Source organism: Sceloporus undulatus, chromosome 2, assembly GCF_019175285.1.
Source record: "Sceloporus undulatus isolate JIND9_A2432 ecotype Alabama chromosome 2, SceUnd_v1.1, whole genome shotgun sequence".
NCBI classification, from domain to species: domain Eukaryota; kingdom Metazoa; phylum Chordata; class Lepidosauria; order Squamata; family Phrynosomatidae; genus Sceloporus; species Sceloporus undulatus.
Window position 1 is genome coordinate 56396469 of NC_056523.1, and position 17792 is coordinate 56414260.

The 17792-nt window shown below is 40.9% G+C and overlaps 1 protein-coding gene across 1 annotated transcript in view; it reads right to left on the reverse strand.

The window, feature by feature from the left end:
• Positions 1-17792, reverse strand: part of CELSR3 (cadherin EGF LAG seven-pass G-type receptor 3) — a 106715-nt gene that overhangs the window by 42681 nt on the left and 46242 nt on the right. The window contains 11 exon segments of the mRNA XM_042450151.1: positions 1653-1794; positions 2604-2772; positions 3395-3505; positions 4399-4584; positions 5253-5422; positions 6357-6482; positions 7366-7529; positions 9165-9322; positions 10504-10592; positions 14494-14609; positions 15199-15421. Of these exon segments, the coding sequence (XP_042306085.1) occupies positions 1653-1794; positions 2604-2772; positions 3395-3505; positions 4399-4584; positions 5253-5422; positions 6357-6482; positions 7366-7529; positions 9165-9322; positions 10504-10592; positions 14494-14609; positions 15199-15421 (1654 nt within the window).

The following is a 17792-nucleotide window of genomic DNA, read 5'->3' on the forward strand; positions in this document are numbered from 1 at the left end:
ATTTATTTTGCACAGTTAGTCTCAAAGGTGCTACAAGATCCCTTTAAAAGGTGCATGGAAGACATACCTAAGGGATGGTTCTCAGTAATGCAGTATATCTTATTTGGATTAAGGGTCAAAGCAATAACTGTTCTGACTATACACAGCATGGAGTAAGCAAGGATCATATGATCATTATTACTCATTATGGTGTACATTTTTATTAACTTTTTCATCTAACTGTTCCTTCTCCATCTACTCTCATTATACCAAAGAATCGCCCAAGACAGACAAGCATTCTAAGAGAAATCACCCATTTCTGGCTTTTTCAGTGTGCCAAGGAAACACTGAATAGTGATAAGATGCAAGGGAAGGTATGCATTCTTTGCAGTACATCACTATGTATTCCTTCCAGGCATGCCACCATGTACCTTTATTATGACAGTTTTGCAGAGTGAGAATACTGGCTGACTGGTGCTCTGTAAAGTGTAGGGCAAGCAGATATTTCTCAAGCACTGAAATGGAAAAGTCGATGCTTACATGGTAGCGACAAGCATTCACCATGGATTCCCAGTACAGTATTAGACCAACAGAATGATAGCTTGGAAGTAACTTTAAAAATAATTAGATGATTATAATTAATTACTTTTTTGTAATCACTAGGGAAAAATTAAGCTACATTACAGCTGTAGCATGATAAGGGATAACATCATGTGTTTTGCAGTGTAACTATCTCAATTACTTTTATAATTACAGAGAATGGTGTAGCTTCACTAGTAAGGTGTGTGTAAAATATAAGCTAGCAGCCAATATTTTATTTAAACAACTAAAACAATCTATTTTAGTTACTGTTGAATAACTAGAAAGCAAACGTTATAGTTAAAATTGTAACTATAATAGTGATTAGGCCGGAACTGTAGCTGAAGCTAACTATTTTAAAAGCACTGTTCAGAATGTGGAGCCTAATAAGGTGAACAGAGTTTGCAAGACTTAACAGTTTTTCAGAAAGCTTGGACACATTATTTGTGGAACAGTGCAACTCCTAGAATTCCCCACTGAGGGACTTTAGGCACTGTCATCCAAAAAAGCACTTGTTTCTGCTGTGTTGCTGAGACTATGGAAATATTTGTAGGGTGTATATGCATGTGGGTAAATCATACCTTGGAGGTAGGATGGGCACACATTGCCTCATTTGAAATTGATTAGGTGAATTCACATCAGCCCTTAGACTAAGAACAAATTGACATACAGAAAGCAAGCTTCAGTTGTCAAAAACAGGAGTATGGTTTTACCCTGTTTCTTCCCAGTGATATAACCATTAACTACTAGAGATTCTTAGAGTGGAGGAGACCCTACAAAGAGAAGAACAACATTTCTTAGGCTGCATCCTCACTGCAGAAATACACCAGTTTGACACTACTTTAACTGACATGGCTCAATGCTTTGGAATTCTGGGAATTGTAGTTTTGTGAGACATTTAGCTTTCTCTGACAGAGAGTTTTGGTGCTACAACAAACTATACTTCCCAGAATTCCATAACATTGAGCCATGACAATCAAAATGGTGTCAAAGTGGATTATCTCTGGGTGTGGATGCAGCCTTAGGGTCTATGGGATGTTTATGGGTTAGGTTTATGGGATGCTGGAAAATACAGGAAGGATCCTTGATCTCACCTGTGCTCACAATACTGCCCAAAGTGATTTTCTCCACACTCACAGACATAGCCGTGGGGAGCAGAAGGCTTCCTCCGACACATTGACTTGTTTTTGCAGGGATTCAGATGACAGGCATCAACACAGGTCCCGCCATAATACCCTGGAGGAATAAACACATGGTGGCCTTGCAAAAAACATATCATATGAGAAATGCTCTAAAGGTGGGAAAATGCTAACTGAGCCTGTTCATTAATGTAAATCAAGTGGCATAATCAAGCCCCCCCTTTACCCCCACAATTAAAATGGTGCAAAAAAGACTAAGGCTATGCTTAGGGCAATATTATAAGGACTATGCAAATCTGCTTAATTTCCATATCTCTAGTCATCGTATTTGGAGTACTTGATGATTACATTGGTTATTTATTTTTATTTTTCAGTCACCAGTTGGCTTGCAGAAACATTTGCTAAATGATCTAAGTGAAGATATTGGAAAATGGCAAGAGAGGAGGACAATGTTGCACCATTCAGACGAACAGTAGTGCTTGTTTTTTTGTGTGTGTGATTCCTGGCAGATTTATGCCAGAACTTGGAAGCTATTTCCAAACTTACACTGTATAGATGTACGTCTGTTGCTCCTTTGAAGAGGAGCATTTCATACTTGTCTTTTTTTTAATAATAATAATCTTAGTTAAGGCAGAGACATTTTTTGTTTTGTTTTGCTACAGGCACAAAATAACTAAAGAGACACTGTGTGAGAGAGATATGCTGGTATATGAGCAATGCATATAAATGCTTTTTTTGTGACAGCAGTAGAAGAGAAAAAAAAATACCTCCCAAAAATGTAAAGGAGAAAAAATAGGAAGGGAAACACTTAAAAGAAACAAAATGGAAAGAGAAACAGGAAAGGGAACACAAAACAAAGGTTAAAAGGACAAGAACTGGAGCCTGTGCTGCTTGTAAATCTCCTACCTGGCTGGCATACACAAGAGTAGCTTTGCCACTTGTCCTGACATATACTGTTGGTGGGACAAGGATTGGAATCACAAGGGTTGGGCACTGTACATCCTGCCTCCACGTTCAAAGTGCTGCTGGGCTTAGGTAAGGCAGTCCCAGCGGATGTTTCACCCAGGCGTACTCCCTGAAACCCAAGTGAAAAAGGCACTGCAGTTTTCCACCAAAAGGGCTGGACTTGAATGAAAAGAACTTGGTTACCTTCAACAACACTGACATAGAAACTCAAAGGGCTGTCTTACACTGAGTCAGACCAATGGTCCATCCAGCCCAGTTCTGTTGACACTAACTGGCAAAAGCATCCTGGGCTTACAGGCAGATGTTTTCCCAGGCCTACCTGGAAATGCCAGGGATCGAACCTCATAGGTTCTGTAAGCAAAGCATATGCTCTCCAGCTGAGCTACAATCTCTTCCAGCTTTACAAGAGGGTTCCTTTTTAAACTGCACGTTATTCATGTACTAGACTGCTGGCAACTGGTCATAGAGACTTTACCAAGGACTCTCGTCATTTTCTCTTCCTTGAAACTCTTATTATCAAATATTCAAAGGCCCTAGCTATCTTCAAGAATCCAAACCAGACAGCAATCCAGAAAGAGTGACAGCCCCCAAAAGGAAGGACTTATGGTTTGGTTTCTGCATCTGGCTTGGTGAAAGGGGGTTAATTTCCCATTGGTGAATGCTTCCCATCTCTGAATCAAAACATGGATAAGCAGAGAAAGCCAGGAATTTGGAAGCCTTTAGGAACTCACCTGGATACAGCCTGTGAAACCATGATGCACTTTACCAGACTCTAGGATTCCCCCAACATGGAGATGCTTCACCTTCAAGCCATGCAGCTCATTGCCAACAACTACAGTGTCCTGAGAAAAGAAACCCAACTCATAGGAACATAATATGTGCACCATGGCTCACATCCCCTAGCTAAACCAGCAGACTGCCATTTTACTATCCTGACACACCCACTCTGTGAGAATCCCGGGACTGGTAACATATTCCCTGAAAAGACTCAGAGAAAGTCAAAGGCCAGGAAGAGGCTGCTAGTATTAACCTTATAGAGTAGGAGTGGCAACTTGTAGCTTCCAGATAGTAGTCTCTAGAACCCTAGGGCCCTTGAGAGGTCACTAGGGTTCTGTTTTAAAAATATAAACCTTTTTGAGTTAGCTTTAAACAGCATTCTGTGCAATCATGCTGGTCACATGATCACAGAGTAGTCTCTGACAGCGCTGGCCTTTCAGCTGAGTAACGGAGATGAGTACTGCCCCCTATGGTCAGAGACGGCTTGATAACCTTGTCAATGGGGAATACCTTTACCTATAATAGTGATTATGCAAGGGGTCCCTGAGAGCTGTAATTTTTATACAGGGATTCCCTAATGCCTGAAAATTATTTCAATGGCTCCTCCAGGGTAAAAAAGTTGAGAAAGGTTGCTCCAGATTATGCTAAACAGTGATTTCCACCAGCCTTAGCCAGTGTAGCAAATGGTGAGGAAGAAAGAAGTTGAAGTCAAACAACATTTGGACAGTCACACATTCCCATCTGTGTACAATAAGAGAGCAAACCACAGGTTGCCTCCTCCTGATGTATAGAGAGATGGACACAATAAGAATTAGGTCTCAAGGTCAGGGGTACTAGATGGTTAAACACAGTAGGGGCAGAGGGAAAGGACAGGACTCACAGAAAGGACTCCAGATCTAGTTTGTGTAATGCAGTGCACTGTGGTTACTCATAATATGTCACTATCCATAGGGCTCACCTGGTAGGATCCAAAATCCAGATTGAGGGTGATGATGTAACGAGCATCTGGACCACTGCGTCTGTCCTGTAGCTGCAGCTGAAGGTCATGCCATGCTCCATCATTTAGCTGCATCTGATCCAGAAGGAGTTTTGTGGTACGTCCAGAACCCCTGTTCACCATGAAGGAGAGCAGCCCAGAGTCCAGCTAAAGAAAAGGCAAAGCAGCAAAGGAAGTGCCTTCTCCGCAATGGCCCCCTGCCTGTGAAGACTGGCCCTCCTAAGAAAGCTGAATCTGGTAATATTCAGGCACCAAGCTGGGACCTTTCTCTTCTGGCAAGAATTCTGTGTGTGATTATTGTTCCTATTTTTGTTTCTTTTACTGTTTCAGCTTTAGTGCTGCCATTTCATACCCTAATAATAAACCATTTAGCTGATTTATTTCTTTTCATCATGATTTTATTGGCTGTGTTTTAATATTTGTAAACCACTCCAATGACATTTGTCAGTTGAGTGGTATTTGAAAATCTTAAACTAATGCCAAGACAGAGCAAATTCTACCTTGTACACAAGACTATGACAGCTAGCTTTTACTTCATGCTCTTCATTACTCTCAGAAGCACTTGTACATTAGGAAAGTTGCTCAGCTCAGGCAGGGCTATACATCTTGAAGATCAGGGTGAAGCCACAGCACAGAATATTCCCATGGCAATAACATAAATAAATCCTACATTACAGGATCCTTTACTACAGAGGGATCCTTGCTGCAGCAGCTCATTCTAATTTCTCACAGTATGGAAATCTCCACTTCCATTGTGTGCACAAGAAAATCCTCTCAGAATTTTTCTGGTAGCAGCAGAGACCCCTTGTGAGTACCTGGCAGCGTATGGTGATGTACTGGCCAGCATGGGCCTGAAGTAACACTCCATTCAATTGGCGTGTCCGGAATGCCAGGCCCATATACCAAGGAGTGGAGATCTTCACCTCATTCTTGAAATCCCAGAAAAGAATGCTGTTGCCATGGAAATGGTGAGGATGATGCATAGCTGGGAGGGAAAAAACAATTGTAAAAGATGCTGGAGCTTAAAATCTTGTCACTGCAGAAGTCTCTTTTCATACATTGTTTGCATCTTCACTTTATGGACTCTCAAGTCAGTAAGGAAAGGCACCTGAATTGGGCCTGGGAAGAAGACTTGAAGGTTTATCTTTTTTAAAATACTGAGATCTCTGGAGGAGAAATTCAGGAGTGGTGATGCTTAAAGATATCAAAATGAAACAATGTGCTCTTAGCTTTCCAGACAACTGTCTGGACTGGAATGCATTTATCCTTCAGATAGCACATATATAAAAATGTTGTGAAATAGTTTGTGATATAGTATGGCTCAAAAAGCACACCAAAATGCGTATAAAAATGGGTATTTTAGCATCAATCACATTCTAATTGTATCTTTGTCTTCAAAATGCTCAAAAATGATGTCTGATTCTTTTCTGCATACTACATGAATTATAAAATGAAAATCAAGATTTAGATATGTATTTCCCTTGTGTAGACTCAACATGGTGTAGTGATTTGAGTGCTGAACTACAGCTGTAGGAAATCAGGGTCTGCCTCACCATTCAACCATGGAAACTCACTGGGTGACCTTGGACATATCAGACCCTCTCAGCCTCAGAGGAAAGCAAAGGCAAACCCTCTCTGAACTATTCTTGCCAAGGAAACCCCATGATAGGGTCACCATAGGTCAGAAACAACTTGAAAACACACAACAACACACAATCACTTATATAAGACAAGATAGTGTGCTCTGTACTTGAACATTAATAGCTGAAGTCAGAATATTTATTAACAGATCTCTGGGTAAATTGAAAGGCCAGGTAAGACTTGCTGGGGTTTCAGATGTGTGTTTAGAGAAACAGGTCTTTATGAGGCAACCAAGAGCCAAGTTCACTTACTTTCACCTCCCTCCACATTACACTTACCGTGTCTGCAGTCTTTGCCTCCAAAGCCTACTGGACACTTGCAAGTGAAGGATGACCAGCCAACAATGCAGGTACCACTGTTCTTGCAAGGATTTGAATCACAGAAGGAATGCTTAGCATGGCAACCTGGGGATGTGACACATGAATGGCACAGGGATGGAGACAAATGATCAAATAGTTAATCAACTGGTTTCTATTTTGGCCTGATTTCTCATCTTCTTTAAACTATGAGAGCAGGCTCTAAACTAGGGAGAAGCACTCTGATGCTTCCCAAATGGCATGTCTAGTTGTCAAAGGTTATAGAAGTTGTATTCCAAAACCTCTGGACAACCCTATATTGCCTACCCCTCTCTGCCTAACAATAGGAGGAAATGTTTTCTGACACCAGCTCTCTGGTCCTCAAATGTGGCATTATGTCCTGTTGGACTAAATCCAGACTTAAGTATATTAATGGTAGACCTGCTAAAATCACTGGACTTAAATCAGTCATAGTTATTTTAAATCTCACTGATTTTAGTAGGCCTGCTTTAAATGTAATTAAGACTAAAAACTGCAACAAACACTAAGAATTTCCCTGAAAGGCTTGGTCATCTAGAGACCTAAGTCAATACTTTTCTGGCTTGTTTATCCCAAACAATTCACAATGGACAAGCACCCCTCCCCGTTTTTTGTAGTAAGTCAGAGGATGCAGGTGGGGTTCAGCGGCCTGAGTTTGGCCCGGGTCTTGCAAAGGTAGCTGAAGAGCATAAGTAGCTAAAAAGCATTAATGCCTCTATGAGTACAACTTCAGCCAAATGGGCATACAGTTTCACTAAACAGCACAAAGGACAGTGGGAAACATGGGACTGAGCCACTCTTACTGAAAGAGTCTTGCCAGAGTCTAAAAAGAAGATCCCTAAACCATCAGACCAGCAGTGATAAAGCCCTTTTCAATTTTTCAAATGGAAGGGTGGGAAGATCTGGGAGAGGAATGATTTTGTAGCAGCTGTGGTGAAGCATCTGACATTACCTGTGGAGGTCCCATTGTTTGCAATGTAGGAAGCCAGGTCAATGTGTTTACTGTCAATGTACAGATCTCTCATGCACCCCACAAATTCCCTGTGCTCAACAGGAAAATTCTCAGGCAGATTGGGGACCCCTCCAAGGAGCAAAGGCCCAGTGAGGTCCAGTGATCTGGAGGAAGAAAAAGCCCATAAGTGGCATTTATGACAGTAGTTATACTTTGGCATTTTAGCCCCACAAATGTGCCAAGAGTCAGATTTCTGCTACCTTGAAGCTAGGAATGGGAACCTCATGGGAAAGGTGGGTCTTTGCCTGTTATGCAAAGAACTGCAGAAACTTCACACTGAAGCGTTTGACATGACTGCAGCTATACACTTCACACAATCGCCACAATCAAGTATACAGGGTTTAGGACCACTGCTTTAGAATGTTGTGATTTCAGCTATGACAAATCATAACTATCTTATGAGATTGTTGTAGGTATTATTGAATTTTTGTATGTTTCGTACTTTAGCCAGGCTGGTTGGAAATGATGGGACTTGCTTAGTGTTTTGCCAAGTTGACTGGACATAATGAAAATTGTGGGCCAACACATCTTGAAGGCATCAGGTTAGAGAAGGCTGCCTTAGGATGAAGTTAGAGTGGTACAGAGCTCAAGAGATTATTCTTTCATAAACAGATATTTTAATCCTAAACCATATTTTTTAAAATTTTGGTGTCATGTCCTAGGTACAGTATTTTGCAAATATTCCAAAATCAAAAAAAGAAAAAAAGAAATCCCAAACACCTCTGGTCCCAAGCATTTCAGATAAAGAAAACTCAACCCATATAAAAATGTCTTTGATGCATGGGTATTTCTTCTTTCCCTGCCATTCAGGCTGGCTTCCAGTATGTTTGCTACCACTGTTTCTCCATACTTGCCCTTCTTCAACCCCAATACTGGGTTGTTGTTCTTGGCCCTGTTTTCATCCACATTTGTTTCTCAGTCCCTTCTTCATATGTGACTCATTTCCATGAAAACAGCATTGAACACAAAACATACTTGCTTCTGCTAACATTTTCTCTCCAAGACTAAACCTACTATTAGGCAAAGTAAGCAGTTTGGCTGTGTTATGAAAGAACAGCCAATTTTTCGTATTTATTATTATTATATGTCCTTGTCAGGTAAGGGGGCAGGTGTTCGTGGGATTTTCTGTCACATGTGCCCAAAATCATTTTATCATCTTTGGCTACTACATGCCTTCTGAATTGGGTGGTGGTTGGGCTTCACTTGCTGCTAAGCCTAAAGCAGCCAAATGTCTTGGGCTTGCTCTGCTTCAATTCCTGGATCAATGCAACAGACTGTTTTGTGTATATGAGAATATTTATCAGGTATTCTGAGCCCTCACACACACAGCATTTTGCTATGCCAGGTACACAGGCTGTATGCCAGGTATACAGGCTATTGGAATGATGTGATTGGCTCTCTTTGCACACTATAGAAAAAGAGTAAGGAACCAGCCAACAAAACTGTAACTGCACTTGTCCACAAGCCTCTGTAATTATGCAAAAGACCAGAGGTACATGTTTGAGTATATTTCATTTAGGTATATGCTTTGTTTGGGTAACAATTGAGCTATGGAGGGACATGGTTTGTTATGTAACTGTGTTCCAAGCCTCCTCTTCTCCTTTTCTGATACAAACTTAATCATGAACTACAATTGGAAAAGAGAAGAGAAGATAAATAATAATTAAAAATCTGTTCCTTTCCAGTCTTTGAAGGTGGACTGGATTATGCTGTCTGTATGACAACAGCAAAAAACTCACTTTTTGGAACTGGACTGCACCCCCTCTGCTGCACAGGTGTAGTTCCCAATCTCACTTCCAAACTGCAGTGCCACAGATGCATCACATTTGTCCACTATTAGGATGGCCACTTTTTCTTTGGAAGGTCCTTGCACTGAGCCCAAGGAGCTGATCTTGGGCTGAAATGATATAACAGTGTTATCATTGACTTTTCAAAACATTTTTTTTAAAAAAATCAACAGGGAAGCTGAACATTCATATCTGAATAACATATCTCCACTACATTTTAGGCCTAATATATACACACTGTGTATCACCCCTTCTAGCTGAATTTTTATCCTGGAACAAGTAACAGGTGAGGAAGGGGCTATTTCTAACAGCCTGGCATCCTCTCAGCTGGACAAAGGTGGAGAAGAAGCAGATAATAACAACAGAAAGAACAAACATTATGAAGAGCAGTGACTGAGACACATTATGGGATTGCCACCAAAAATATAGCCCTGAGTTTAATGTCTTCTCTTCCCCTTTTATGGTGTTCTCTGATGTGGCAATCATATGCCTTTTCCCACCCCAGCCACGGGAGCAATTATATGGGTCAGGGACATAGAAATGTAGATCATGACAGACCAGAATGTACATTGAATCAGAAGTTATAGTAGATGAAGGGGAAACTTGAGAAGGAGCTTCAGTTTTTAATGACGGATCTGTATTGCAACATTACATATGTGTGTATGGGAGAGTGTGCACAGAAACACGGGCATATACAAATGTGAGGATGAGAGTGCCAGTGTGGTGTAGTGGTTTGAGTGCTGGACCAGGACTGTGGGAGGCCAGGGCTGAAATTACCACTCAGTCCTGGAAAGTCACATTCTCTCAGCTTCAGAAAAAGGCAATGGCAATCTCCTGAAGAAATTTTGCCAAGAAAACTCTATGAGAAAGCCATCATAAGCTGGAGTCAACCTGTAGATACATAACAGGAGGAGCAGCAAGAATAAATATGGAACTTAGGGTGATATACATAAAGCTCCCAAGCAATCTCCCATCCAGTCACTGACCACACTCAAACCTGCTTAGCTTCAGCACAGTTCCTATATGACATATCTTCAAACTGTGTCCTGAGAAGGTGAAATACTGAACTATCTCCTAAATACAAAAGACTGTTAGAGTACACATTGAATGGTGTGTGTATGCATGTGTGCACATGCATCAGTTGGGGGGGGGGTCAACTCAGCACTTGACAGTGGTCTAGAAAAAGAACTGCAGAGGAAGACAACAACTATTTGTAGCTTGCTACAGTCAAACACAACCAAGGGTAAGGAAATAATCAAAATGACAGGAAGAAAACTATTTCAACACTTACCTTGTTGTAATAGTGAAGCTGCACTGTATGCCATTGTCCATCACTCACACCTCCTGGCACATAGGGAGTGACAATGGTGCTTGACTCACCTGCAGGGGGAAGTGACATCATATCCTGTTAGGTGGACGGATTTCAAGCTAACCTGTCTGATACTTGAAATGTGTCATATAGCTGTGAAATTCGCACCAATCTTGCAATCTTTTCAACACGAACCCACAACTTTTGTATTTATCTTGGCATTTCAAGCTGGTCAGTCTGTTTTATTGTATTTTAACTTCCTTCATTTCTTTTAAAAAATACATTTTAATGATTTTTATTATATTCTATTTCTCTATAACCATTTTTTGTTATATGTTTTGTTAAATTTACTGTTTACTGCCCAAGCTTATTATACATTTCCCACTTTGGGGGGAAGTGAATGCTGTCAAACATATTAGATATCTTTTGATGAAGGAGGATTTAAACTTAGGACAAATAAAACTTTTTAGTGTTTATGATGGAGGTCACGCAGTCCTCCATATGTTGTTGTTGCTGACAGAAAGAAAATCAACCCAGTTGAGATGTGGATAGCTAAAAAGACAAACGAGTGGGTCTTTGAAGAAATCAAGCCTGAACTCTCCCTGGAAGCCAAGATAACTAAATTGAGCCTGTCCTAGTTTGGCCCCATTATGAGAAGACAATGCTTGAAAATGTAGAAGGCAGTAGGAAGAGAGGAAGACAAGACAGATACACTTAATCAAGGAGGACAGGTCCCTGAGTCTGCAGGATCTGAGCAGAGCTGTTGAGGATAGGGTGCCTTGGAGAAGGGTGTTTCTCATGCATAGGGTCACCATGAGTTGAGGTTAACTTGACGGCAGTTAAGAACAACAGTATGGCCTATGCGGATAGCTGTTAATTGTAATTTCTGTCTTTATTAGCAAAGGTTCCTGGTTTCACACAGCGTAGATTATCCCTCGGTTTGTCACATTGAAACTAAAAAAGCACAAGTGCAGATGCTTTGGGTTCCTATTTTAGGAGTGCGGTTAACTTGACAGGTTATTGGCTCAGATACAGTTAGAACCCTGGAAGCAAAAGCTTTAGTATGGTAACTATATTTAAGACATGTTATCTGAACATCGCTTTTGAAGCTGAATAGACCATAAAAGGTTGTATGGCTTTAGCCAGAACCAGATGAATTAGGGATGTTGGAGGTCTCGTTATGTCACATGATAGGATGGCTTTTAATACCACAGCTTAAAAAAGCACACGTTACTGCACTGATGCAACACCATCATTCACCCAGACACTAACAGCATGCATAAATAGTCCTTTGAGATATAATCTAATGTGACTGTTTGTGACCTTTACACTCAACACGATATGAAGACTCACATATACAGAAAAATGTGAACACAAATACTCCTGTGCATACAAATATGCTCTCTGCCCCCTTCTGCATTTTCCATTTTTAAGCCAATCCACACACATAGCTTACACTCATAAATATAAATAGAGCTTCATATTTTCCCTTGTTTATGGTGTCAGAGGAGTGTGGCCATTTCTTCATCACCAAAAGAGAGAGCAAAGGAGAATTTGTCCTTTATCATCTGTTAATGCATAAGTATAGATGTAAACTTGCACATTATTATTGTAATTGGAAGAGAAATCTCATTCCAGTGGGGAAGTCTATGACCAGGTGACCTATGTTCATCCTACTCAGCTTCTCATCAGTTGTTCACTCCTAATGTGAAATTTCAGCGTCTCTGGGAGCCCTGGTGGCACAGTGATTAAATGCCTGTACTGCAGCCACTCACTCACAAACCACAAGGTTGTGAGTTCAATACCAGCCAGGGGCTACGAGTCAACTCAGCCTGGCATCCTTCCATAGATCACTAAAATTAGTACCCAGCTTATTGGGGGCAATTAGCTTACATTTTTTAAGCTGCTTAGTACATCGGTAAGCAGTATAAAAATTTACTTGCTATTGCTATAGTCTCCATACTTGTGAAAAAAGAACACCTTCAAACAGAGGAGTTTTCTTCAAAGAGAGGACTGTCCTCCATGAATCAGGACTAACAGCCATCCTATTCTAGAAACAAACACACTGCTCTGTAGAAAGCACAACCTAGACATTATCCTCTCCATTTTAAGGGCTACAATCACTTCATCATAACTGTACAGAGTGTGAAATGGAAACACAAGTCACAGGGTTTTGCATTCACTGTATGAACAGGCAGACACAAACATCGATTCACCAAGTGACCCACAAAAATATTGATATAGAGATACATACATCCATGTTCTTTTTCAGGCTTGACTATGGCATCTACCAGGAGTCTAAAGCTGACTCCTACCCTGATGAACCATACTTCTCCACAGGGCTAATGATAGGATGTTTTGGGACTAGTGTGCTATTGATATTCCTGAATATGAGCCCAGATCCTTCTCAAGGAAAAGGCTCACAGAAAGTGTACCTTGTTCGGTGCCACTAACTGAAGACTTCCATCCTTCATGCCTTTCTCAAAATAACGTCAGGAGAAAAGAATGTCTGTCTGGGCACCACTACTGAAAATTTCCCCAAGAACTGTTAAACAGGAATTTCTAACAATTCAGGGGAGATGGTGTTAGCGATAGTGCATTTTTCTGAATTTCGGTATATGTGGTATTCCACATGACCTCAGATGGACCCTGCCATGCAGTCAGCCATAATCCCTAGAGTGGCGGGATATATAAGCAGTACACCTAGATGAGGTCAGCCTCATGGGATCTTTTGAGAACAATACCTCTCGGACTAGCCCAATAGAGTCTCTAATGGGATCACCATAACCTCCAATAACCAGAAGTATGAGCGATGATTGTCTCACCTGATGAGCCAACTATCCCTTTCCATTTCCCTTGAATATTGTCAGACCAAATTACCTCACCATAGACAATCCAACACCTTTTCCCTGCGGATAAGTTTTTGCCCTTAAAAACTCCTGGAAAACTCCCCTCACTGTGCTAGTTTAGATTTCATGGGGAATCTATGTCACTGTGATCTCTAGTCTAGCTCTGGCACTTTAATTCAACCAACACTCTTGCAACGGCTGTGTCTCACTCTATTTCACCCAATTGGATTCTGGAAGCAAGCCTCATCTGTAATAAGTATCACCCGTAGTTCTGCCTTTAACCTGTTCCAAGCTAAACTGTAATTTCCTGAGCCTTGAATGAATGTGTGACAGTGAATTGCTGTGTAATTTTCCCTTTTAAATAAAATATACTTTAATTTGAGACATCTGCCTCTGCATCATTTCTTAGATCCACCAGTCCCTTGGTGTACAGGTGGTAGACGATTTCGTAGGGTCCTTGTAGCTGACCTCCTCTCATTCTGAGCTAAGTAAAATTCCCCTACAAAGATTTTGGCTACAGTGGAGACTCACTGCATACCTTCTGAACTATCCCTGCCCACTTCAGCAGCTTCATGATTGGAAAGAAGGCTGATCACTCATCACATTCACTAAAGGGCACGTTCACATTCACCATGACAAGTGAACTCAACTGAATTGTTCAAGTATGAACAGTTCAGCTACATGTGAATAAAGTACTTGGCTTCTTGATGGGCTACTATTCCCATTGTTGGGAATATGGCAATAAGGGAACATTCTGACTGGTAAGGAGGCTTTAAAGGCTCTCAAGCACACTCCTTCTGTGTTCAGATAATCCTTGAGGAACTATTTAGTGTGAAATAAGGCCATATTCTATAGAAAGGATAGAAATCCTGAGGCTGTCTAGTTCTCGCTGAAACACAATTTCTAGCAGCCTTAGCCAGCCGAACCAATGGTGATGAGCTCTAGGAGTTGTAATGCAGTAGCATCTGGAGGACTGCATGATTCCTACCCTTGTTCTATAAGTTACTTAACACAGTGAATAATCTAGTATGACAAGTTGCATCCATTTTTTCCTACATGATGGACAGAACCTTTTGGGTGGGGGGCACTTTCAGTCGGGGTACAGTAGACCTACCACACCCACCTGTGGAGTACTTCAGCTGAACCTGCTCATCCACAATCTCTACAGCCAGGAAGTCATGCTTTTCATTTAGACGTCCATTATAGATTAGGAGGCCACCATGCTCCAAGGTGGCGAATCTAACACAAGAGTGATGAAACAGAGAAATAATAAATATATTCACAGACACTTAGTCAGACTAAGCAAATTAGGTTTACTCTGGGATAAATTATAAATCTCTTAGTGCAATACTTATCTACAACTAATTTATCTGATGTAGTCATCTCTAGAGAGTGCTGCTGTTGCAGATTTACCTTTTGATCCAGTCATCAGCAGAAGGTAGAGCTGCCCTCATCCTGCTCCCTAGTAAGTTTTTAACAGCTTAAATGAAAAGCCAATGGTTAACAGGCTTTCACTGCACCCTCATCTCTAGTTAAGACACACTTATAGGATCTCTATTTATCATAAATTTGATAGTACTTTGAGTTAAAAATAAATAGTGGATTGCAATCTTAACAATCTTCTCTTTCTTGCAGCTAGATTAAAATATTGCACCAATCTCAAGCCATTTTTAAGATAGCCCAAAGTAGTAGCAAAAAGAAATCCAGCAAAGTAAGAAAGATGCATTTTGGGTTATAGAGAACTATCCACCCCATCGAGAGGGAAGACAGTGTCTTCAGTGGTAGACTTGTGACCAGGTGTTCTGTGACTGTTGCATGAAGAACGTACGAGAGAGAGAGTGTCAAGTGGAACCTCTGACGCAGTCCTCGAAACATGATGAAAGATTTTGGGGGGAAGGAACGTGTGGATACTTCACAGTAAGGCTTTTCAAAGCCCCCAGGAGGACACTGGCACTGGAAACCACCATCTGCTGAGTTGGTGCAGGTGCCTCCATTTCTACACACACCAGGAACACAGCGTCCTGCCCGACTATCCACCTCACAGTTGTCACCTATTGGGGGAAAAATAAAACAGAAACAACAAATCAAAGGAATTATTTGAGCCTCTAAAAGGGGAATGAGGAAAGGCAAAATATCAGACTGGAATTCCCAGGATTTAGAAAAGTCTGGGGGACATGGCACATCCATTTCTTTTTCAGCCTTAATTGTGGTGCTGCTAGAAACTTCACTTTGACATCTCTCTCCTTCTCAGTTATGCCATACAAGAGTCTTATCCAGTCTGTCTTCCTACAGATGCTTCGGGCTAAGACTCTTATCAGCCCTAGACGACATCTCCAATAGATTATGGGAGTTGTAGACCAAAATATATAAAGGGAGCCAGGCTGGGGAAAGTTTCCATACAGCAAACTTCCAGAGTCATCCTAAAGACATTCTAGTACAATGCTTCTCAAGCTGTCTGATGTAGTGGACGGACGGTCCCTTCCCCCTTAATTTACCAGGGACCAATACCATATTTGGGCCCACTGGTCACAACTATTTTTTTCCTGGAAACTATACACTGACAATTGTGATCAGTTTACTGTTCTAATCTTCCCTGTGTGAAAAAGTCCCATGAAACACTGAGATTATCAATCCAGAAAGAAAAGTCAGCAACTTTATTCAGAAGTACTGGGGCACAGCAGCAGCAACAACAACCTTCAGTTGGCAACATTGCCAACTGACAATTAAGGATTAGGAAGATAGGGGACAGAAGGCTGTTTGGCTAGTTTAAAATTGCGTGTGTCGCACCTGTGCTGTCAAGATAGAGCATTTTAACATTATTATTCCACTTTAGATACCATAACTATGTTTTAGGGAATCCTGTGCTGTGTACCCTGGTAAGGCACAAGAGCTCTTGGCTAAGAATTCTCAATGTTTTCCTCAAACTACAAATCCCAGGATTCCATAAGATGAAACCATGATAGTTAAAATAGAAGCAGCAAGCCTAATAGTTACAGAGAGCTAATATTTCTTTTAAAGATTATGCCATGAGCATATTGTTGCTGACTGCATGCCTCTTTAAAGGACAGGCTCAGAAGCTCATATGAGAGCACAGAAGGGGATATTTTCACTTCAGGCAGAAATGAATAGGAGCAGCTGAAGCATGTAACACTTCCTCAAGAGGTCAAGACAATTCTGGGGCTATATGGCTTCTCTTGTATTCATAACCATAGGGAAATTGTTCAGTTAAGCTGCTAAGGTGCCTTTAAAAGCCAAAGACTTGTTGCTCTGTGTTTCAGTAAAATACAATAAATAACAGTAAAATCTTCACACAACTGATGCATACTAACATTGCCAGCATTCAGAAATGATATCCACTGAGAAACAATGTGATAGGGGCTAGAGGTCTAATTTTAAAATACGTAGTCTGACATTTACTTTGTTATAGCACAAAATGATGCAGATACTGAATATACAGTATATATATATGGTGATACATGACATTATAAAATGGAAAGATATGTGGGGATATAAATAATTAATCAGTTTTATTGAACTGTAATATTCAATGTTAAAATATGTAGATTCCTTGGGGGGAAAACTGGTTTAGGAAGGATTGGAAAGAATAGTGGGAAAGCATGACTTCTGTTAATACTTAAGGGTTTTACAGAATGACACAAAACTGTATAAGTGTTGATCTACAACTAGGATAAGTGTTGATCTACAACTATGTTTATATCAGTGTATTAGGAAAAGTGATATGGAAATATGGAAATGTGTTGGAATATGGAAAATAAAAATTATTTTTAAAAAAGTGGTATCCACAATAGATGCAGGGTTAATTCAGTGGAGTTGGAAGCTATGGCTGGCTCCAAATGGAGCTCCTCTTCATATTCAGCTTTCTTCTTCTTCTTCTTCTTGTTATGTGTCTTCAAGTTGTTTCCAACTTAAGGCAACACTAAGGCTTACCTATCAGGGGGGTTTCTTGGCAAGATTTGTTTAGAGGAGGGGGCGTTTGCCATTGCCATCCTCTGAAAAAATGCAACTTGGATCACCCAATGGGTTTACATGGCCAAACTAAGATTCAAACCCTGGTCTCCAGAGTCTTAGTCCAGTGCTCAACCCACTACACCATGCTGGCTTCAGCTTCCCTGAGTAAACTGCTGTTTCTTCAAACAGCCGCTGGATGTCACTATCAACTATTTGGTGCCTTTGGAGCTTGAAGCAGAGCCATCAGAATTCATTTCCACCATCCGTCTGACAAGCTAAACTCTTCATTGTTGTCACTAAAACAGGAGATGTCAGATTTGCTGCTACAGTTTCTCCCTGGCTGAACAGGAATGCAGAGTGGTAGAAAGAGGATTCTCTTTCTCTGTGATGTGTCAGTGACAGCATTGCAGGAGGCTACAGCTCTTTGACACAGCTGGGAATTAATTCCTCCAG